We start from the raw sequence: 24225 nt of genomic DNA, 5'->3' as shown, positions 1-24225 counted from the left end.
GTCGTCAAGATAGGGGGAAGACCAAAACCCCTGATCTGCACAGATGAGCTGCGACCACCGGCATCACTTTCGTGAACACCCGAGGGGCAATGGTAAGGCCAAAGGGGAGCACGATGAACTGAAAATGCTTGTGGCCTACCATAGGTAACACCAATGGGCCGGCAGGACGAGGATGTGAAAATAGGCGTCCTGTAAGTCCAACGCTACCATCCAGTCTTCTGGGTCGAAGGCAGACAAGACCTGAAAAAAGGTCAACATCTTCAACTCCTCCTTCCGGAGGAAGCGGTTGACGTCCCTGCGATCCAAGATAGGACGCAGGTCCTTGCCCTTCTTGGGGACCACAAAGTAGTGGGAGTAACAACCATGACCTACTTCTGGGACAGGAATGCGCTCGATGGCTCCCTTGGCCAAGAGAGCTGTTACTTCCTGCTGGAGAGGGGCCAGCTGATCCTCCCACATGTGGTGGTGTCTCAGTTGCATGGCTGGAGGGGTAGTCTCGAAGGGGAGAGAGTAGCTCCTTCGGACTATTTGAAAAACCCACATGTCCGACATGATGGTGCGCCAGTGGGGGAGGTGATGGCGAATCCTGCCGCCCAATGGCGTTTGATGGGCTTGAAAGGTCGGACTAGGATGGTTTGGAGGCTGCAGCAGAGGGGGGGTGTTGGTGGACTGGCCCGCCCGCTGGCCCCCTGAACCACGGCGTTGGTTTCCACGTCCCCGGCCGTGGGAAGGTTGGGTAACTTGAGGCGGCCTGTAGCTCTGAGCAGGACGTAGTGGGACACCCCTTCCGTAGCCACAAAAGGGGCGAAAAGCAGACCGCAGTGGATGGCTGGAAAAGCTCAAGGACTTGGTCGTAGACCGGGAGTCCTTCAAACGCTCTAAAGCGTTGTCTGCTTTGTCGCCAAAAAGGCGACGGCCATCAAAGGGCATGTCCATCAAGGTGTTCTGGGCATCCCCTGAAAAGCCAGTCGATCTCATCCAGGCATAGCGACGAAGCGCAACTGACGTTGAAATGGTCTTGCCTAGAGAGTCGGCGGTGTCCAGCCCACAACGGATGGTAAAGTTCGCTGCATCCCTCCTGGCGGCGACAGCCTGGGAGAGCACTGCCTGGGCCTCCTCTGGACACTGAGGCAGCACCTGCACAACCGTATCCCACACAGAGTAGGAATAATGGCCCAAAAGACATGCGGTGTTTACCTACCGCAGTCCTAAACTGGCAGAAGAGATCATTTTCTTTCCCAACTGGTACAGCTTCTTGGATTCCCTTTCCAGTGGAGCTGTAGGAATGCGCTCTTGGAAGTGGAGACTTGGACCACCAAGCTCTCCGCGGTGGGGTTGTTGGGAAGAGGAAAGTGAGGTCGCCAGGAGCCAGGCAGTGGCGTTGGGCAATCATCCTGTCCACGGAAGCACCCGTGTTGGGCCTAGAGCACGTGCCCAAAAGGGCTGCGTTGAGGGCCTCATTAAACAGTAGTAAGGGCTCCGAAGAGCTCACAGCCGGTTTAAGCACCTCTGTCAGGTTAGACCTGACCGCCTCCGTAGGAAGCTCAAGGTTGAGAGCCTCGGCCTCCCTACGCAACACCACTGCGTATGACGCTCCCTCCTCCATAGCCACGGTAGGAGGAGACAATATGCCAAGGTCAGGGGAGGTGTCCAAACCACAGGAATCCCCCAGTTCCTCTCTACAGAACTGTCCAACTGGTCAGTCAGAGGGTCACCTGACCCCTCCCAGTCCTCCTCCTCAACCTCGGTGCCTTTCTGGTCAAAAAGGGACCCCAGGAGTGAACAGGGGCACAAAAACCCCACTTGGTGCCGGATCCGGTATCGGGCGACGCTGGTCCGGCTCCAGGTCCACGTCGGGATGGAGGCTGGGGTCGACGCCAGCCGGGGGGCCAACCGGCGTCAAACATGGTAGTGGTGCCGGAGGAAGCGGCGCCGGTGGAGGCGTAATCAGGTCATCCGGTGCCGATCCGGATCAAGGCGCGGATCCAAGGGGGGCCTGCGGCGCCAGGGCCGGAGCCGTCGGCGGAGAAGGCCTAGGCCCCCCAACCGAGTCACCGGGGCCCGAAGGCGCGCCGGCGGGTTCGGGCCGCCCAACGATGGCATGCATCGCCTCGTACAATATACAAAGCTGGGCGGGAGTCCCTCTGGGTCCCGGAAAGGGAGGGAAACTGAGTCGACTTCAGGTTCCGCTCGGGAGCCGCGGGAGAGGCACAACCCGCATCCCTCGTCGGGTCGGCCGACTGACGAGGAGAAATCGAAGAGCGACTGTGCTTCTTTGACTTCTTTCTATGCTTCGACTTACCTGACCCCGAGGGCGAAGACTTTGAAGACTTGGAGGAATGGTGGTCCCTCGACCTCCCTCACGACCGGGACCTTGAATGGCACAGAGCCGACTGGCGGTGCTCCAGCAGCTTCTGGGACCGTGCCCGCAAAGCCTTCAGCGCCATCAACCGGCAGTCGGAGCACGACTTGGGGTCGTGATCACGCTCCAGGCAACAGAGACACGCGGTGAGGATCCGTCACCGACCTCATCCGATGACAGGAACTGCATGGCTTGAAACCGGGCACCCCTCGTGCACCAGGAGTCGAAGACTTGAAAAAGAAGTCGACAAACGTCGAGAAAAAAGTCAGTCAAAAAATGACTGGAGGTACCGCTCTACCCGGATCTGCGCTGGCTGGCGCGGAAAAAGAAAGAACTGACGTCAGCGCGCGTGGGCGGTGTCTAGCTACCGCGACGTCATCCCGGCGACCAAAACGCCAACGACGGACGCGGAGCCGACGGACACACCTTCCGACACGCAGAGGTACTGCGGACAAAAAAACTTTCCGGATCCAGTCTCACGCCTGGGGGTAATTCTAAGGTAAGGAATTTATAACTAACGTGTTTCTTTCAGATAGATATCTCAGCTGAGTTTGATACAGTGGACTACAAAACTCTTATCCACACACACTGTCCACATTAACATCAATCTTCAACCTCAATATTATGCACTGGAACGTCTATGAAACCTAACCCCCTATCAATAAGCAGTCAACACTGGACTCTTCCTTAAGACGCCGTCCATGGATGACATTAAGATGATCAGGTCTTTCCTCAATAACCTAGAAGGCTTGAATTAAGTCTACTCCCTAATACCTACCCAGACAAAAAAATGAATTCTTCTGCAATCCAGCACAGAAAACTATGACATTCAATATTGGCGAAAAATGAGCAACACACAAGCCATTTTAACAAAACTTGTCTCTTCCCCAAATCTTTAGGATTTACGGTGTATAGTAAGTTAAAATGATTATCTCATGTACCAAAAATGTTCAAACCAGCACCAATAACATCAACTGGAAAAAATTAAGCCTAACATCCCACCAGACTGTTTTTGTTAAGCAAATCAGATAGTGTTGTTAACAAATCTAAAAGGAGGGAATCCGATTCTGCAAAAATTACCCAAGTCCACCACAGTAAATCTTAAATGTATTCTTCCTTGAACAGCATCCCATGCCAAACAAATATACCAGGTGATGCCAATTCTGAAAAAAGTAGAGAAAAAGAGCATTTCCATCTGTAACGATCCCATGGGATTTTCTTCAGTATCCCTAAGATCCTTCACCTTATGAACATCCCGCCAGATAACAGACGAATCCAGACACTTTTCCCTAGCAACAGCTCTCTAGCAACCCCAGGTGGAACCATGATGCTTCAGCTGTCACTCCAGCTGTCAGAGGGGACATCAAAATATATTAGAGTCACTACTCATATTTATGTCATTGAGGCTTATGGCTCAGCACAAGCTACAAAAAGAGTAAGTAACATGTTTGCATACCTTGGATTGTATGATCACAGAACTAACTCAAAGGAGTATAGAGGGCAGTAAGAAATCTGAAGTAAGATAATGTATCTACCAGAAATACTATGGCCAAAGTCAAGTGACAAACTTCTTCAGATGAATACATCTTTCCACAGATTCCTTACTTCTAAGCTATGGTGCTGCCACAATTAGCTGATCACCCACACAGTTTTGTCAAGTGTGATCTACGTTATAGGACATAACACATCAGGGGTCAAGTCTGTGTGGCTGCCACCCTTCCTCTGTGGTGGGATCAGAAGGAAAGAAGGATGAAAAGTGTACACGACTTGTCCATGTGAAAGGCAGATGGTACTTTGGGTAGGAAGAATGGGCTTGTATGAGGGCTTACTTATCCACGTAGAAAACTGTGAAAGGTGAATGAAATGGGAGGACAAACTTTTACAGTCCTTGGGGCTAAATACTGTCATTAAGAAAGTTAACACTAGGAGCCAATTCCACTGAGAAACAATTAAACAGAGGTTAAGGAAACAAGTAGATTGAATGTTTAAGAAAACATACCACTAATGATGATTTATGCGGGGAACGCCTGATCAGACTACTACATGAAAGTTCATAGAGCAGCCAAATATCACTTAACTGTAGCTACTGCCAGACACTATGTGTAAGAGGATACAAATGGCAGAATGTTAGAAATACTGGATTGAAATGCATCGATGTATTCCAACTTGCATCACTATAGAATTTTGTCCCATGACCCGCATAAATAGATGTACTAGTGGGCTTCCTAGAAGCTCGGAAGACATGTCATTTTTTTCATCAGGAAGCAAAAGGATATGACCTGGCACTGCATAATCTCCAGGCGTACAGCCACAGTGTTTTCGAAAATAAGGTGGAGGACATGACTTTCCTATCGCGACAGAAGGTTTACTGTATGTGGGAAGAGTGGACAAATACAGAGTTTGAACAGATCGTCATACAAGCTTCTCCCTGCCTAAAATCGAGCATTCAGGATTAGCTGCACTAACCCTACTGCAACTTCATGTGGGATCTTCAACAGAAGCAAGCTTGTCTGACATCGATTATGTGCATCAAGGTATGCGTCCCAGATGTTTTCTTATGAACATACAAGGTAAAACAAAGTAAATTCAGACTAATTTATTTTAATTATATGTCTGTATGTGTTTTTATTTAACCTTGACATGATGAGGAGTAGACATCTGACCCAGACGAATGTCACATTGGATACTGTATCTATGTCATGTCATTAATAAAACAACTTGATGATATCACAGTTCATAGAAAGATGAGATCTGGCGACATATGTGCTAAAAGGCAGACATGACAATAATTCTGCATAAATCAGGGAATATGGTGGCTTCCATTTTCTAGGCTAAGGAAGATGGAGGTACCATGAACTAAGATGGAGCCGGGGCCTACATGAGATGAAGTAGGACCTAAGGGACTTTACGTCAAGTGCACATGAATGGAGCCTATATAGGCTCCGCACGTAATTACCGGAACGGCATCTGTGTGGAGCCAAACTGCACCACCTACAGGCCTGGGAAATATTTAAAATATGAAGAATCTGTGGTTAGAACACTCTATAAGAAAAAAAGCTTACACAGAATTTGCTTTGTTTGTTTCCTCTTGCTACGGACTAACAACAAAATATATACGAGATGGAAAAACTATGAGGACACACATCCTCCTAAGTGATTTATATTCGCTTCCACCACCCTTGGAACTATTTGTAAAGCGGTTTGGAAATAGGAGTAGGCAGAGATCTGTCAAAAAGCAATCCTGTGGTTTGCCGTGAACAGATGGTAGCAATAACGTCAACTGAGATGCAAGGAATTAATACCATTCACTGCAGTCTTTTTTAGTCAGGTAAACTGTAAATCCATCTTACTTTTATGAACGAAACTAGGGATCAAACAGCATGAAAGTTTGTGCAGAATGATTTTATTTAGTTTATTTTCGGGTGGATAAAAGCATCTTTGTCTTGATGACTTCTTGTTTGTAGCCCATTAGCAAATACCAAAAGCTGTACATTCAGCGTGGTATTGTAAAATCAACAAGTGGTGGTCATTTTTACAAAGGCCACACCTTAAAGTATTGAGCTATTTAGAATAGTAGGCAAGATTAAGGTCATTGGATGTCTACCATGAGATGAACAGCGAGTATTAAACATTTCCACAGTCATTGCTGTCCACTGCAAAGTGAGCCACATGTTCCATTAACACTGAATAAACTAAATAGATTAAAGTAACCTTTGGATTGCAACCAGATAGCCACAGGTAACATTTACTGCAACTACTTTGTATTCTATCCTATGACCTGTACAACAAAACTATGAGAAAACAATATTTCCAAAATGTGCTTGCCGGGCATAGAACAGATTAAACAAAAAAATCCCCTAAGTTTTTACGTACACATCCATGGAACACATTTAATTCTAGAATACCCCTTCCTATTGTAGCAAATGTTCTTTATATATTGGCTAGGCCTCTGTTCTCTGTTTTTGAGGGGATCACAAAAGGTTGAACACGTTTATCTTCAATAAAAAAAAGCTGCATGGCAGGCAAATATGTTGCAACGCTAAAACACTGCTCTTTAAAGATCTTCCCACAAACGAAAGGCAAGCAGGAGAAAGATCTTCAAGGTGATTACCTGACCCATAACTGAAAAAGGGCATAGTTGGAGAGGGGGATGGAACCTATAATGCATTAAAAAGTACCCAGCATGGAGCACTTTATCGTCTGCTGTATTATTTCTAAAGGATCAACCAGCATATAAATTAAGCAATCTTTTTCAGGGTTACTCCAAAAGGTGGTGCAGCCAAACCCACTGGAAATTACAATTTAACCAGTGATAGCTGGCCTATTGGCACTGACTTACAGTAAGGGACAACAGAAACAAAGTTCAGTCAACAGGGAAAACTGGGAATTATCATTAGCAAAACTCTAGTGTTATTGCGCTACGCCACTCATCTTTACTTCTATCCTACTCCGTTCCCATGACCAGTACCATGCTCCCTCCATGTGCACTTCCACGTCCCAATCCTTATTTCTAAGAGGAGTTTGTGCGTTCTGAAGCAGAAAAAAAGATGAAATAGCGGAAATATATAAACGTAGTAAATAAAAGGCATCTTATGTGCATGAGCACAATGGAAAATGTGTTTACTGTTACGGTTTTACTACATGAGCTTATTAAATAAAATAGACGTAACAGGAGGCAGAAACTGAGAAAGTTCTTTAATATTCCTTTGACATTTTGACTCTTGGTGGTTAAACAATAAACCAGTAGAGAAAGATTACGATTTTTAGGAACCGAAAGAATGTGTAGGTTGTAATATCAGGCTTGTTTAGGACCAAATATACCAGATTGGCCAAAATAATGTTCTTCAGGTGTTAATACTAATAAAATCAATATGAAATTAAAGGTATATTGCAATAAATTCTGTATCAATACTATTTATTTGTGTCAATGTGTTCTAGATTATGCTATGGTGCTTTAAAGACCGCTGTAGTCAAATTAAGGAAACAAACTGCTCTTAAAACCTTACAACTCGTAAACTTTGAGCTGGATGGGGCAAGGCTGCAGGAGTACGAGTTTCTCCTCTGATAACTGACAAATCCGTCCTCACACTATGAACTTGATGATGAAACCATGAAGCAACGAAGTCAGGTGGATAGATTTTCATTGGCTCCTCCTTTCACGTTGGGCGAAAAGATATCTCAAAGAGATTGCCTTTGAACCGGGCTGCCTGTCTGGAAGCAAACTATGATCCCTCTCACCCTCCACACGAGGCAGACCATAGAGATAAAATACAATCTACTGGCAAAGACTGGTGACACACTAGGTTGCTAGACACTATATCTGGCACAGCAGTGCACCAGGGGCAGACAGTAAGTCTTCTGAAGGACCACCTACTAGTAAGCAATCTCCCATAAAGAAGCAGAAGATAACGAGCCCCTTAGCAGCTTACTTGCAGCCATTCACCCACAAACAAGATGGTGCCAAAGGAATGGCAGACGTGGAAGACCACATGGAGGCAGGCCTCTAGAAAAGCTGAAGGGAGTAATGGCATGATTGTAGATGAGCACTTCAAGGCAGAAAATTTGAAAGTTAATATGACAGCCAAATCCAGATTGAAACTAATGTGATCAAGAGTATGGTGATCTAATCAGCATTATAGAAAGGGTAAAATAGTCAGAAAAATACACAGCCTAACAGGGGACTAACACAAACGGAATCGAGTTTTAGGGCTTTTAAGCAACTTAGACTGTGCACCTTGAAGACAAGGTAAAAAAGACTTCTCAACTCAAAGGGGGCTTATAACTTGAGAATAGTTAGCTGGCCTGTTGGGAGAGAGCAAAGGATGTGAAGGGACACATGGAAGAGTTGAATCCAGGTGGCATAGAACAGCCACTAACATTAAAAATCACAGATGTCATCCGAGAAAAATGGTGAAGAGGGACTGGATACAGTACTTCTGACTATGCAAAAGTAGTGAATGGAATAGATAATTACATACGCAGCCATGAAAAAGGAATTTGTTTCACCAGGGTCAAAATGCCTTATGTTCATGGACGATAGCCTAACTACAACAAAGACAAGAAAGAACCTCTAAAAATTGGAAAGAACTCTGTTGAACAAGATGTGCAAGACTTGGGTGACAAGAGACAGTAGGACATTCCTCTTCAAGTAGGAGGGAGGTGTCACTGACTACTTTAAAATCCTCCAGAACAGACAACCCATTAAAGAAAATCAAAGCTGGTGTTTGGTGAGGCGACAAGTTTTATGTATAATTGGTTCTTTCTGCGAATGGACGTGGCACGTGCGCTCAAGGGTGGTTGCCTTGTTCCACTTATTGGCCAGCCTACATCCTATCTGAAAGGAATCCGGATATTCAAGCAAATTAATTTTTAGTCCGCTTTCACACTCAAATATTTATAAGGCAAATGAAAGGAATGGGACACAAACTTAATTTTGTTAGGCAAAAACTTTTAGAAGAATACAATTGGGTGAAAACTAGTTAAACAATGGAATTCCACAATGTCAACTTTACTATTCACTAGTTCAAAATAAGACATGTGCAAGGCAGCATTCCAAAAGCATCTCCAGTGTTTCCTTCGTTATTTACCACTTAATGTCATTTCTAAGCATGGTTACTCACTTGAGTCACTCTTACCCCCACTTAATGGTACTTGATTTACAGTTCACAGAAGAAGCAATGGGTAAGTTTATCTTCATGGGTTTCCATCTTGTAACTTCCACATCAAGGCAGATGTCGGTGGTGTGCGTTTACCCCACTAAGCTGTCTAGCTAGTCTTGCCGTTCTTTCGCTATATTGTGCAAATCGGCTTTTTCACTAGAAAATAGTACCCTAGATGGACTGTTTTCTAAGTTCAGAACAGGAACTTGAAGAAAGACAATGTATGTTGCACTTGTGTGCCACGGAAAACAACAAAACAAATTTTACTTAAAACAGTACTAATGCAGACAAGTCACAGTAGTTAATTAAAAAGAAGTCAGCATTATGACTTCTCTGTACTCACTCTGGCACTCAATGAACTGATGAATGTAAGTGCAGTCCCCGCCACTCTTTAAAAGAAAGTTATCTAACGGAGAAAGAAATGCCTTTAAGTATCTTTGTTAGCACTGGCTTCTTTTTAAAATCAACAAAGGAACATTTGAACCTGGAGATAACTATATAAATATTATTGGGATTAATTTAAAGATGAACAAATGGTAATTTACCATCAAATATCTTTCAGATACCAATTTCCAGACGTTTCGAATAATATTTGTATGATTAAAATAAAATATTTACTATTTTTATAAAAATCGGTTTAAAGGTTGTTCACATGTAACGCACTGTAAATTAATGCAAAATTACAGTCCCTAAAGACAATATTTACAATGAGTGTGCAATGTTTTCTGAACTGTACACCCGCACTCACTGAGCAACCTACTTAAGAATCTTAATAGTTCATCTGCCACTGGTGTCATGTCGAAAAGCATGTGTGACCAAATGAAAAATCAGAAATGGAAGTACTTCACTGTGTAAGGAGATTCTTGCATTTTGCAACGAAACAGAACAGCAGTTAAAATAGTCCAAAAGCGCAGACAAACCCCTCTTACTAAATTACACGCTCATTCTATATTTTTCCTATTGTTCATTAGAAAATGGACCGGCACTTGCTATTTTTCAAAATTACAAATTTTAACTACGGGGTACCCTGTTTAAATATATAACTTATTAATAAAGATTTCTAGGCCTGAATGTAGACACGGAGGATGGATGACATAAAAGATACAAGTTTGATTATGAACAGAATAGGTGGCGCTGCTGTGTCTATGTTCAGTAATCACTGCTTTATCCTACGTGCAGCCGAGTAGGATTTGGAAAAAGAAGCGCTATTGACATTATCATTTCTATTACTTACTGTTATCCATAAATTGTTTCAGGGTGCCCACAGCACCACAAGATCACTTAACTACCCTAAAACCAACATCAGTGTCACTCTCATCTTCCCCGTCTCGTTTGTTAAGTGAGTTATCTGGTCCCTCTATTGCATTATAAAACAAATTCTTACCAGCCTTAAGCTATGGCAAGGAGTATATCCAGGACAAGTTATCACTCTGATTAAACCTAGCCCAATGCAATGTTTTCAGGCGCCTGTTTCCCTTTTGTGTCATCCCAAACACAGATTAGGTTAGAATTCAGCCTGCTAAACGAACTCCGGGGCAGGGAATCAGCTATATGTCAGTGTTGGTACAGGAATAAATGTGCTAGGCAAGGGTCAATTCTATGTGATGAGCTGGAAGGCCAAACGTGATTCACTCTATCTGGTGCCGGTCAATGAAAAATGCCCTCCATAACCTAAGGACTGAGCCCACTTGGAGTCAGGGTCTCTCCTAAAGTCATTAAGATACTATACAAAAACGTGATGCGGAGGAATAGATACATACAAAATAACCATAGGGTACATTAAAAAGCCCTATTCAATGGTACATTGTCCCATCCAGTTACCTATATTAATCAAAAACTACATACCACAGATTATTCCTGGTCGAAACAGTTATCTAAATTTAATTATTCTTAGAATAATAAAGTGGTTAACCCCCGGAAGTGAAGCAGGGTCCGATGCTCGGTGATCGCGTAACGGAGTGTCACGATCCCGTTAAAAGAATACAGGAACGTGGATTAATTGCGAAGACAAGTGAGACCGATTGACGCGGAGTACGAGAAGATATTCGTGCTTTAAGGTGGTGCACAGCACGCCAGCTATCTGATAAAAAACATTATACGGTTATGAAGACTGGTGTACATAAGTAGATTCTACCCTAGATATATTCCATTTCTCGTTGGAGGGGTTTTTACGTTGTTCCCTATACCCTTGTCCTGATGAGGCCCGGAGGAAAAAGGGCTGAAATGCGTCAACTGACTTTTAGAGGAATCCATTAAATAAAGAGTTGTATTGTATTATATTGGATATACACAATGAAGAAAGTTTTTGAGGTGTAGTTTTAACCTCTTGTGCATATATGACCGGATTACCTCAAAGTGGATTGCTGTTATTTGGAGTGCAAACACGAAATGAAAAAATTGGGGAATAAGAGACAATATTGGAGTATATCTGATGATTTGTATGCGTTTCTGTAATGTTTTTTTAGTTAATGTTTTGTTTAGAATCCTTTATCCTCTTAAGAATAATTAAATGACGATGATAAATGTTCCGACTAGGAATAAACTGTGGTATGTGGTTTTTGATTAATATAAGTAACAGAATGGGACAATGTACCATTGAATAGGGCAATTTAATGTACCCTATGGTTATTTTGTATGCATCTATTCCTCCGCATCACATTTTTGTATAGTATGATAATTCCTTGCCCAGGTAGTGGAGGCTGATTAGGGCAAACCGCAATTTTTTCTAAAGTCATTAAGAGCATTTTAAACCAGCATTGGCAAAGACAATAGGTTTTGCCTATGCCAAATCTATTGGCTTTGTCAATGTTTTTATCTATTCCACAGAAGTTGAGCTGGTGTGCAATATGGCTTAAAGTTTAAAAATAAAAATCACTATGATGTGGTCAATGCTTGCCATGTCTTAGAACATTTTTTTTATTTTACTTTAAGACATGTTAAAAAAACATGGAAACACATTGACAAAGTCAATAGATTTTGCCCAGACTAAGCCTTTTTGCTTTGCCAATTCTTGTTTAGTCTTCCAGTCAGGACCCAGCAGCAGTAGGCAACGAAAGAGGCTCTTGCTTAATAAAAATACAAGAATGATCGCAGCTCTTGAAAAGGAACAAGAAACCAAGCTGCAGCACATGCGTACACGCTTCTTGAAAAATACGTAACATCCATTCGATTTAAAAAACACATTATTTTACCGTGTATACTACACTATATTAACCCAACATAAAATAGGGAATATCTCTCATCCGTATTGTCTGCGGGAATGTGGGGAAGAGGGAACATTTTACCATACTATATGGCACTTTCCGAGGATTATGCCATACTGGGTGGCAGTGATGCGGACCATATCGCAAGTGGAGGAGGTATCGGTAGCACCAGAACCTAAAAGGTGTTTAATAAATATCTGGGAGCCCAATGATCTAAACCACCGACGATCAAGGCATGGTGTAAGGACATGGATGAAGCCATGGTAGCAGAGAAGACTACATATATTAACCGAGGTTGTCCACAGAAATGGGGGAAGGTATGGGGAGCCTGGAACAAATACAGGGGCTTTATCTGCGAACCACCGGAGTTGCCGAGTGAGGACATCTCCACCTGAAACGGGGAGGGGGTGAAGCGATATATATGGAGTGATCTGTCCAGTATTACGATGTAACAGTGCAATGGACGTTGACTTAAGAAAATGTACCAGCAAACTGCAAATGTATGTTCATTTATGTGATTTTGTTATGCCCTAACTTTAATTAAAAAAAAAAAAATAAACACATTATTTTAATTTAAACTGTCGTACAATCAATTAGCTGATAAGATGCCATAACAACAAATCAGGTTTCTTGTAAAGCACAACTACTAACCCATAAGGGTCTCAAGGCGCTACATCAGATTACCACAGTAGATCAATGCATCCATTGTAGAGATCTGTAATTAACCTGAAAACACAGGTTTGCCTGGACCCTCTATCCTTTCATCCTTGTGTGGTCGAGAACTTATGTAACATTTTGCTCGTTTCTAACTAACACCTGCTACAAGTGTAATAGGGACCACACGGCCAGTAAAGCGCAGCAAGAGGCGCAGTGATAAGTCATCAGCGAAGAGTAACATCCTCAGGAGGGTTCCAGTCTGTAAATGCACCACAGTGAGTTTTGGGTTTCTCAGAAGTGCTCAGAGGTAGTGACCGCAGTCCCGGGTCACAGGTGATGCTGCACATAAAACCATGAGACGGCAGCCCCGCTTACAGTATCTGAAGCATGAAAACTAGGAATGCATTAAAATGCACAGTGGCAGAGAAGGACAGCTTCACCGGGCGATTAGAAAAAACATGTGCTCTGGTAAACCCCGCTTGAGTTTCGTCCGGCTCTCTTCAGCACCTCCTCATGTTCGATTGAGGCCATGTATCAATGCAGGTTTGGGAGAGTGCTGGAGGATAGATGGGTCTTGGGAAGAGAAGAGCCACCCTCTGCTTTGCAGTTCTCTGCAAAGTTATAAAACATGGTATGCTTCACATGGCTACTTCTTCACATTTAAATTTAACTATCATCTGAGTGCACTTAACACTCTGTGATGAAAGCAGAAGGCAGTTCATTATCGGTTCCTTAGCTGCACGCCCATGTGCTGATAACGCACGTGTACTAATAGCAGCTGAAGAAATAGATGGTGTCCCTAAAAAGCTTAAGAAGCTTTATTAACAAGCCAAAGGTGATGCGCATCAACACGCCCCAAAAATGCATTAGACGTTTAAGAAAAAAAATACAATATGGATATAAAAAAACAAGTACTGAGGTGGATGCCTTCTTTTGTCCCAGGGGGACGGTGAGGCTATGAGGCACACACTCAAGTGGGTCCCTGCGTGTGCTCCCAGTGGCACTAGGTAGTGCATGCTTCGTCATTTGCGCGGAGAAGGAATAAAATGCATGTGGGAGGATCTCCACTGAGATAATAGCGCGCTCAGCACAGGGCACATGAGCAGCGATTTAACTTTGAAAAGCAAGAATGTAGCTCCTATAGTGACAGCAGGCTAAGACGTTTAAAACGTTCCACCGAGGCGGATGAACACAGTACTTTGTCGATGGAAACCGAAAAGAGAAACACACACGGAAGAACAAGAAATACATCACCTACAACAAATAGAAACGAGGAAAAGTAAACTGACAAGGACCAATAATAAGGGAAGGCGGGTTGCAAGTGTCTTTTAAGATCTATTTACTACAACAGATTTCACGAGCACGGCGCAAGCGCTGTGCAGGCGAAACCTAAAAAGGAGGTGAAACTCCTAGCCTTTAATAAGAATCTTTTAATGTTTAATAGCCACAAACTGGTCAGCTGAGAGGGCAGTTGATATACGCAACTAGGATCCCAACCAGTCCTACATTTTGCATTAGGAAAGAATATATAAACATTATCAGAGACTGAGATTCGGTCTATTTGATTTCAGTGAGGCCGGTCAGAGCTGGAAAAAAGCAACGTCAAACCCTTTATCTATCTTGTGTACCACCAAATCAAATAAATTGTGTGATCTTTATTGTATCTATCCAGCCCAGAAACAAAAAAGACCAACGCACCTTTCTGAAACCTGCATTTCTTGCATTAGAAGTGCAAACGTGCAGATAGGCTGCTGCAATAAGTTTCTATTGCAACAAGGAGTGGCTACTGTCAGGCTTTGTAAAGTTTAGGTTGGTGTACTGCTTGATTTTCCCGGCCCTATTGTGTTGACGGGTGATTTTTTGTGACTTCAGTCTCTTACCATCCAAGTCTAAGGGTTAGAGTAGTGAATGGAGCCTATTTACTAGGCACTTCGACATGATCCTGTGTTCTTCCCCATAGATCAGGGCTTGCACACATATCCTAGGGGATAGATTCGTTAGTATTAGGGATAACCTGTCCTGTAGTGAGGGTATTTCATGGAGCCGTGCTGAATTCAGGCCTGGTAGGCCTCAAACGGGAGAGACTCCATCTTTCTTTCTGCTCCGGCAGCTTGAGATGCTTCTAGGTTAAGGGTGATGTTTTAGTTATGAGGTGTTATTCGCTTGGAGAGAACCGGTTCAGGCCAGCCCTTATCGAAGGATTGTATTTTTCTTCATGCCGAAGACACTACATCAGGCCGGCCGGCTGGGAACGTGTCCTTGGTACGGGGAGGTACAAGAATTTGGTGGGCGGCAGGTTACGGGCCGGAATTTTCTATGAGGAAATGCACCTCTATATTAGTAAAAGTCTGAGGCAGATACGGTGCACTTACTTCAGCCCGTAGGCGGCATCTAGCCGTTAGCAGTAAAGCTACTACTTATTCCAGGGAAGACAGACGACAAACTGGAAGGCGGAATAACCAGAGAGGAGAGAGTAGCCGATGAGGAAGAGGTCCCAGTGACTCGGAGAAGGGAGGAGGGAATAGATCCGTGACTGCGGAGGTGTGACTTCCATACGAGCCGAGGCACAGACGAGAAGGGAACCTAGATGACCATTGAGTGCAGGCTACACACGACTAAGGTGATGTCGACCCCTTTCTTATTAGAGTGTACAACCTAATCTTTCATTTTTCTTTGCAGGTTATGTGTTACATAGTAATGTTATGTGATTGCGTATGTAATGAATAATAAAATACCCAGTTTGTAGTGAATCAACATGTGCTGCGTGTTCTTGTATAAGAGGGTAGCCTATTCTTCTAGTCAGCTGTGACTTGACATGAACAGATGTTAACCCTGATCAGGTAAGTGGTAACTGAATAAGGGAGAGAGGAGCCCCTCGAACCAGAGAACAGGTTGTGCTCAAACTGGCAGTTCTTGTGTGATCTGATAAATAGTCCCTTGTTGTATGTTATGGTAATCATAGGATGAACTTGTGCTGAGGCTGCCGTCTGGGTAGGAAGTCCTGGGTCCGTCTGGGACCGCGAGGCTGAGGCTGCCGTCTGGGTAGGAAGTCCTGGGTCCGTCTGGGACCGTGAGGCTAAGGCTGCCGTCTGGGTAGGAAGTCCTGGGTCCGTTTGGGACCGTGAGGCTGAGGCTGCCGTCTGGGTAGGAAGTCCTGGGTCCGTTTGGGACCGTGAGGCTGAGGCTGCCGTTTGGGTAGGAAGTCCTGGGTCCGTCTGGGACCGCGAGGCTGAGGCTGCCGTCTGGGTAGGAAGTCCTGGGTCCGTCTGGGACCGCGAGGCTGAGGCTGCCGTCTGGGTAGGAAGTTCTGGGTCCGTCTGGGACCGCGAGGCTGAGGCTGCCGTCTGGGTAGGAAGTCCTGGGTCCGTCTGGGACCGTGAGGCTGAGGCTGCCGTCTGGGTAGGAAGTCCTGGGTCCGTCTGGGACCGCGAGGCCGCCACTTGTATTGTAAGAGGTCTAGATATATATGTATATATATATATATATATATATATGTATATATATATATATATATATATATATATATATATTAGGAATTCCCTGTCCTTAGGTGGTATATATCTGTGGTTGCTTGATAGGCCCTAGGGAGAGGGTAACGTTCTGACTGGGTTAGAGAGGCTCTGATGAGCGGGTTCTATCTGATCCGAAAACACAAGCAGAACATTTGGCGTCACGAACCGTTTTCAAAACCTGTGTGCGTTGTATTGTCTCGTGTTTGCTTTCGGCTTGTCCGTGGTTTTGTTTGTATATTATTTGTGTTATAATTGTGTGTATAGTTTTGCCTCTTCTTTCTTTTCTTCTTTTTCACGATGTTTTCTAGAAAATCTAAATCTACTTTTAAGTTGCCCGTTGATATTCCCGGCTGGGATTCAACGCCTTATGAAGCCTTAGCCCGGGAGTGGGCTGATTCTACTGGTTTGAGTGAGAATTGGAATTCTTTTTTGGAGCTGGCGGAGCCGGCTAATGTGATTACTTGCTTACAGAAGGCGCCGGTATCTAAGGGTGATGAGCTTCCCATTTTAGGGCGCAGAGGTTGGATTGTTCTGTCTGCGTACAGGCTTCTCCATGAGCGGTTGTTGAAGTTGCAGAACTTGCATAAGGATTTGGAAGTGAACTTTGTTGAGATTCAGAATGCTCATACTTTGTTACGGTGTCAAAATAAGTTGCTTGCTGACAAACTTGAGACGTACCAAACTATTGCCGAGAGAGCGGCTGTGCGAATTGCTCGTTATAAATACAAGAATCGGCGTGGTCGGGTTTCGACGCGAAAGGTGCGTCTGGTCGTGGCGAAAGCCGGACTGGATTGGAATCCTGATGAATGGGATGGTAATATCTGGATCTCGAGTGATTCTCCCTCTTCGGATGAGGAGTCTGCCAAGCGCGAGTCCTCTCGCTCTGGCCGTGCTTGTAAATCTGCTTCTTGCGCCTCTGATGGTGCACCCCGTGATTGCGCTCGTCCTTCGAGCGGGGTCGATGCTTCTTCCACTGATTGTTCCTCTACGTGTACTGGTCGAGCTCCTTGTGATGCTCATCCCGCGGTCTCGGCGCATCCAGTTTTTCGTCGGAAGTTGCAGCAGTCTCCCGCTGCTCCGCAGGGTGTTTCTTTAGACTCTTTAGAGGACTTTACTCAACAAGAAATTAGTGATATTTTGCAGCGATTTCAGCAGCGAGCTGGTGAGACCTTGCTCACATGGATGGTGCGCCTTTATGAACTGGGCGCTGCGGGCATTATGTTAGATAATGGCGATTGTTTGAAGTTTTGTTCCTTGAGTTCGGATTCTACTGTACAGGATCATTTTCGTAACTATAATGGTGGTGGTCAAATTTCTTTACTTCAATTGGCGACTGAGGGTTGTAATCAAAAGTATCCTACTGAGTCTGATTGGCCTGTGAATGACAAACCGTGGTATACTTTGCGCGACGCTGCACAACGTCTCAAAGAGGAGGTGATGAAAACGGCAATTTTTCTAAATACTGCCGACAGGTTGCTTGATGGTTTCTTGACATCTTCTGTGCGGAATCGCATCATTCGTTCTTCCCCTGTTGCCTATAAGCAGGTCATGATGACTTTATTGATTAATCAGACTGGTAACGTGTTATCTACGGTACTGGAATCGGTACGCCAACTCGGTGAGTTGGGTGACTGGTTTAAACCTGAACGTCAGTCCCGGCCTGACACTCGTACTCCTGGTGACAATAAACTTACTAGACGTGATATCTTTTCTGGTCTTCTGGCCGATGGTGTGCGGAGGGAGGACATTGACGGTGAGACTACTGCTCGTTTGTGGGAGTTGTTTCGCAAACGTGGCTTGGATCGGAAGGAGGGTGCCCGGCGTGTTCGGACGACTGAGTGTGATCGTGGTAGTTCTGACGGTAGCGGTGATGACGACCGCCGTGGGCGCTCTGTTCGTCGTGATGATCGACGTTATGTACATGATATGTTCCCCCGTCGTGAGAGAGACAGAGAGGGAGAGGAGGAAAGAGAAAGGGGGAGACATGATTATGTTTACAGCAGACGTAGAGATGATAGGGATCAATCCCCTGAGTTGAGGAGGAGAGAGGATCGCCATAGTTTGGCCGATCGAAACCAGCAGTGCAATGCAGAAGACACAAATCCATTTCGTACTGGGAATGGATATGAACAGGAGGCACCGATACCTAAGAAACGTGAGAGTCTTTATCCTGATTTATCCTGGTACACAGAATGCAGTAAGCATGACTAGGAAATAGGTCAAGCTCCTGTACACAGATGGGCTCACAGAGATAATAGACCCTATGTAGATATTGATATTTATTGGAGACATCGTAATATCCAAAGGGCCCGAGCATTGGTAGATACAGGAGCGGAGGCCACTCTTATTCATGGAAAATCAAAGAAGTTTACAGGTCAGCCTTTTACAATTACCGGATTGGGTGGAAAGGAAACTCCTGCCGTTCAAACTTTACTTGAAATGAGAATAGGTAGAATCCCTAGAAAAGAATACTCTGTACTAGTGGTACCACTCTTAGAATTCATAATTGGAATTGATATTTTGAAAGGAATGACTTTGCATTTAGATGATGGATGTTACCAATTTGGAACTACGCATTATATATCGTCCAGGCCTATACGGGTTGGTCGTTTAAGAATGCCCCCCATAAAAGTTCCTCAGGCGACAAAAGTGGTTTGTCGGAAGCAGTATCGTATTCCAGGTGGTCATGAGGAGATTAGTACCACTATTCAGGAGTTGGTGGATGCAGGTGTTATAACCCCAGTTACTTCTGCTTGGAATAGTCCTGTTTGGCCTGTACGTAAGAGTGATAATTCTTGGCGTATGACTGTTGATTATCGAGAATTGAACAAACACACACCCTCGTTGACCGTTGCAGTACCGGATGTCATTACTCTAATTGAAAGAATCCAAAAACATCCAGGTACATGGTATGCGTCCATTGATATTGCTAATGCTTTCTTTTCAATTCCGATTGCCCCTGAGTGTCAGGAACAGTTCAGTTTTACATGGAATGGGCGTCAGATGACGTTTAGAAGTCTTCCTCAGGGCTATGTGCATAGTCCTACGATATGTCACCGGCTGGTGGCAGAGCATTTGGCTGAGGTACCGGTTCATCCACAAATTCAGATGTGTCACTATATTGATGATGTTTTGATCCAAGGCGAAACACAAGAGGAAGTTCAGACCCAATTGAACAGAGTCATTGAGTGCCTGCGTGAGAAAGGTTGGGAAATCAATCCGGATAAATTACAAGGCCCGTCCCAGGCTGTAAAATTTTTGGGTATTAATTGGCATGAAGGGCACCGTGAAGTGATCCCTCAGGTTAAACAGAAAATCCTTGATTTTGCAGTTCCGAGGAATAGGAAAGAAGCCCAAAGCTTCATTGGTTTGTTTGGTTTTTGGCGTCAGCATATTCCTCATTTGAGTCAAATATTGGCCCCCTTGTACCGTGTCACTCGTAAAAAGAATGCATTTGAATGGGATAAACCACAGCAAGATGCGTTCAACCTAGCAAAAGAGGCAATTCAGCATGCTTTGGATTTATGGCCCGTACGTGATGGTGAGGTGGATTTGAATGTGTCTGTACAGGGCCTTTATGCGAATTGGAGTTTGTGGCAGAAGCAAGGCAGGAGTAGAGTGCCGTTGGGTTTCTGGACCAAAAAGTTACCTGATGCTGGTGAGCGTTATACACCTTTTGAGAAACAGTTACTTGCATGCTATTGGGCTCTGGTGGATACCGAGCAACTGACTTTGGGACATGATATAGTTTTACGACCTGAAATTCCTATCATGCAGTGGGTTATGAGTTCGCCGAAAACTCACCGAATTGGACATGCTCAAGAGGCGAGTGTGATTAAATGGAAATGGTATATACAAGACAGGGCACGTGTGGGACAAAAAGGAGTTGCATCCTTACATGAGCAGGTGGCGCGAGCGCCATCGACTGAGACTGAGAGTGAATGTTCCGTACCTTTAGTACAGGAGTCTCCTGTCAAGTGGGGTAGACCTTTTGATGATTTGTCCGCAGAGGACAGAAACCATGTCTGGTTTACAGATGGTTCAGCAAGGTTCATAGGGACGAAACGGCACTGGAAAGCGGTGTCCTATAATCCGATCACACAAAAACTGCTGAGCACAACTGGTGAAGGTAAGAGCAGTCAATTTGCCGAACTTTATGCTGTTTATCAAGTTCTGAAACAAGAGTTACCTGGCACATGTCATATTTTCACTGATTCTTGGTCTACTGCCAATGGACTGGCGGTTTGGTTACCGACTTGGCATTCCCATAATTGGCAACTGCATTCAAAAGAATTGTGGGGAAAAGAATTATGGCAGGAGATTTGGGAGATGCTCCCACAGAGTACTGTTACAATCTTCCATGTGGATGCTCACACCCCGATAGATTCTCTTGACAAATTTTTTCATAACATTGCAGATGAGAAATCTAAAATTGCTGAGGCAGTGGTGGACAGGCAAGATTCTGATATTGCGGGATTGGCGAAATGGGCCCACCAGAAGGCAGGACATTTTGGAGAGAAAGCCACTAGCAGGTGGGCTGCTGATCGAGGAATTTATATTCCCCTAGATTTAATCAAAAATGTTATTTTACATTGTCCCATTTGTCAGCATATCAGACAGCGCAAAGTGCCCCAAATTGTTAAAGGTCATTTACATCGCGGGAAACTGCCCGCTCAAATTTGGCAGATTGATTACATCGGTCCACTTCCCATGAGTAGGAATTGTCAATATGTTTGCACTATTGTTGATACATACAGTGGCCTGTTGGTAGCCCTTCCCTGTAAGCAAGCTACCCAATTGAATACCATTAAAACATTGGAATTGATTATGATGTATTATGGTGTGCCATTCCAAATTCAATCTGATAATGCATCCCATTTTCGTGGAAGATTGGTACAGGAATTCTGTGTGGAAAACAATATTGACTGGGTATTTCATATACCTTATTATCCACAGGCCTCGGGTCTTGTGGAGAGATTGAATGGTCTGCTGAAGGAGCAACTGCGTAAATTGACAGATGACAAGTATAAGAATTGGCGACACTTTTTGTCCCAAGCGCTATTAATTTTGAATAATCGTCCTTTTCTAAATGCTGAATCTCCACTTATGCGTTTGTTTCCTCCGAATGTTAATGCTCAGCCAAATGAAATCAGAGAGACTGTGATGTACTGGGAAATTACTCCCGGAGCTTTGGCTCCATGTAGAGCGACCCCAGGGTCGGCAGGTTTAGACTTGCATGCCATGGATGACACCGTTATAAAAGGTAAAGATCGGGTCATCATCGCGACCGGTGTTGGTGTTCATATACCACCCGGGAATTTTGGATTAATCGCCCCTAGATCGGGGCTGGCTGTAAAAGGCATTCAAGTGCTTGGAGGGATCATTGACAGTGATTATCAGGGAGAGATTAAGGTGCTCCTGCTGAATAGCAGTGAGGCTGACTTACTAATACATCAAACTGACCGAGTGGCTCAATTACTCATAATGCCTGTCTTCAGCGGTGAGATGGTAAAAGGCACTGCCCCAACTTTGCTAACTGTACGAGGCCAGAAAGGTTTTGGCTCCACAGACAACCCTGGGGCCAGGGTTTGGGTGCAGTCGCCTAAGAATCCCCCTGAACATGCAGAGGTCATCGCCACCGGTCATGACAATACCATTTTAGTTATGAGACCAGGGAAAGATAGCTGGGAAACGGTCCCGGCTGACAAATGTTACTTACGAGAATGAATAATGCCTGTATTTGATTCTCTTTCAGATCATTCTTTGGACTGTTGCTGCAGGATGTGTCGGCGTCGGACTATTTTCGGGTTGGTTCGACGAGAGAGGAGGGATCCCGTCAACCCGGGATGATTTACGCACCCGGGTTTCGCGCTCCTTCGCTGCGTGGGATTAGTCATCGAACTTTTGGACCTCACTGGCGAAAAGGGTGACTGATGCCCCTCACTTCTGTTTGACGCCGATGAGATCTGTACACGACATCTTGGCGACCTGCCTGGTTGCTGTCCCTGCTTCGCTAGAAACTTTGCATATTTTCAACATTTCAAAGGCTCGCCCCAATGTTCTTCTGGGCGATTTTGCCACCCATGCGTATTGCCCCTTATGTACTGAACTACCAGACCAGATACCCCCCATCCAGTCCCAAATAGTTACCTATAATATCACACAAGGAGATTTATGTTTTTTCCTTACGTGTAATCCTAGTGCAATTTCTGAATGTCTGCGTCTAAAATTGAAAGGTGCTACTTCCTTTACCCTGCATGAGCGAACTTTGTGTTTTCAAAGGACACCGAAAACATGTGCTTCTGTCCAAAACGATATGACTTGCAAGAGTTTGGTAGTTACCCCCAGTCATTATCGCACGATGTTACTACCTGCTGGATGGCTTTTCTCATGTGGTAATACTTCATGGCCATATGTCCCCGCAAATATTTCTGGAGGCCCTTGTGCCATTACGAGACTCAGTTTACTGATGTTCTCGTCACATCCGAATGCCAATTCTCGTGTGATTCGAGATACAGTGATGTTACAGGAGGATTGTGACTCGTCTTTGCATTTATATTCCAAGTCTGAATACCTTAGCCTGGCTATTTCAATTATTGGTGTTCCTGCTTTGGAGGTTTATAATGCCAAATCTATTGGGAAAATGGCCTGCTGGATGGTAAAATCCATTAATCATACTTCTACAGTCCTGTCTGACATGCTGTTAGACGCCCAAGGTGAACGTAGAGCCATCTTGCAAAATCGAGCGGCCATTGATTATCTTTTGCTTAAACATGGACACGATTGTTCTGATTTCAAGGGTCTTTGTTGTTTTAACTTTTCTGATCATACACAATCCATTCGCGCTCACATTGACAAGCTACATGACTTGACAGCAGAAGTTAGAAAACACATTGACCAGGGCTGGTTTGACTGGCTCTTTAATTGGTTACCTGATTTATATCTGTTACGTCAAATATTAGGAGGTATTCTGATTACCATCGCTGTTTTGATTTCTATCTGTTGCTTTATTCAGTGTATTCCTTCACTACTTCAATTCTGCACATTTGGTACTAGACATAGATCAGTTAGCTTTGTTTCATATTATTCTTCCACAGATGTTAGTTCTGTTTAATGAATGTATAATAGACTGAAGTCAAGGGTGAAATGTACTGCTTGATTTTCCCGGCCCTATTGTGTTGACGGGTGATTTTTTGTGACTTCAGTCTCTTACCATCCAAGTCTAAGGGTTAGAGTAGTGAATGGAGCCTATTTACTAGGCACTTCGACATGATCCTGTGTTCTTCCCCTTAGATCAGGGCTTGCACACATATCCTAGGGGATAGATTCGTTAGTATTAGGGATAACCTGTCCTGTAGTGAGGGTATTTCATGGAGCCGTGCTGAATTCAGGCCTGGTAGGCCTCAAACGGGAGAGACTCCATCTTTCTTTCTGCTCCGGCAGCTTGAGATGCTTCTAGGTTAAGGGTGATGTTTTAGTTATGAGGTGTTATTCGCTTGGAGAGAACCGGTTCAGGCCAGCCCTTATCGAAGGATTGTATTTTTCTTCATGCCGAAGACACTACATCAGGCCGGCCGGCTGGGAACGTGTCCTTGGTACGGGGAGGTACAAGAATTTGGTGGGCGGCAGGTTACGGGCCGGAATTTTCCATGAGGAAATGCACCTCTATATTAGTAAAAGTCTGAGGCAGATACGGTGCACTTACTTCAGCCCGTAGGCGGCATCTAGCCGTTAGCAGTAAAGCTACTACTTATTCCAGGGAAGACAGACGACAAACTGGAAGGCGGAATAACCAGAGAGGAGAGAGTAGCCGATGAGGAAGAGGTCCCAGT

The 24225-nt window shown here is 44.5% G+C and overlaps 1 protein-coding gene across 10 annotated transcripts in view; it reads right to left on the bottom strand.

Annotated features, from left to right (window-relative positions):
- Window positions 1-24225, bottom strand: part of SLMAP (sarcolemma associated protein) — a 1011035-nt gene that overhangs the window by 378553 nt on the left and 608257 nt on the right. For 6 of the 10 annotated variants that reach the window (XM_085624675.1, XM_085624673.1, XM_085624676.1 and 3 more), the window contains exon 12: window positions 9365-9427. The exons of the other annotated variants lie outside the window; for them this stretch is intronic. In XM_085624675.1, the coding sequence (XP_085480801.1) occupies window positions 9365-9427 (63 nt within the window). The remainder of the gene's footprint in view (window positions 1-9364; window positions 9428-24225) is intronic. 10 annotated transcript variants of the gene reach the window in all.

This window comes from Triturus cristatus, chromosome 9, assembly GCF_964204655.1.
Source record: "Triturus cristatus chromosome 9, aTriCri1.1, whole genome shotgun sequence".
In the NCBI taxonomy this organism is placed as follows: Eukaryota; Metazoa; Chordata; class Amphibia; order Caudata; family Salamandridae; genus Triturus; species Triturus cristatus.
Note: the sequence above shows the minus strand (reverse complement) of the source record. Positions and strands in the feature narration are given on the sequence as shown.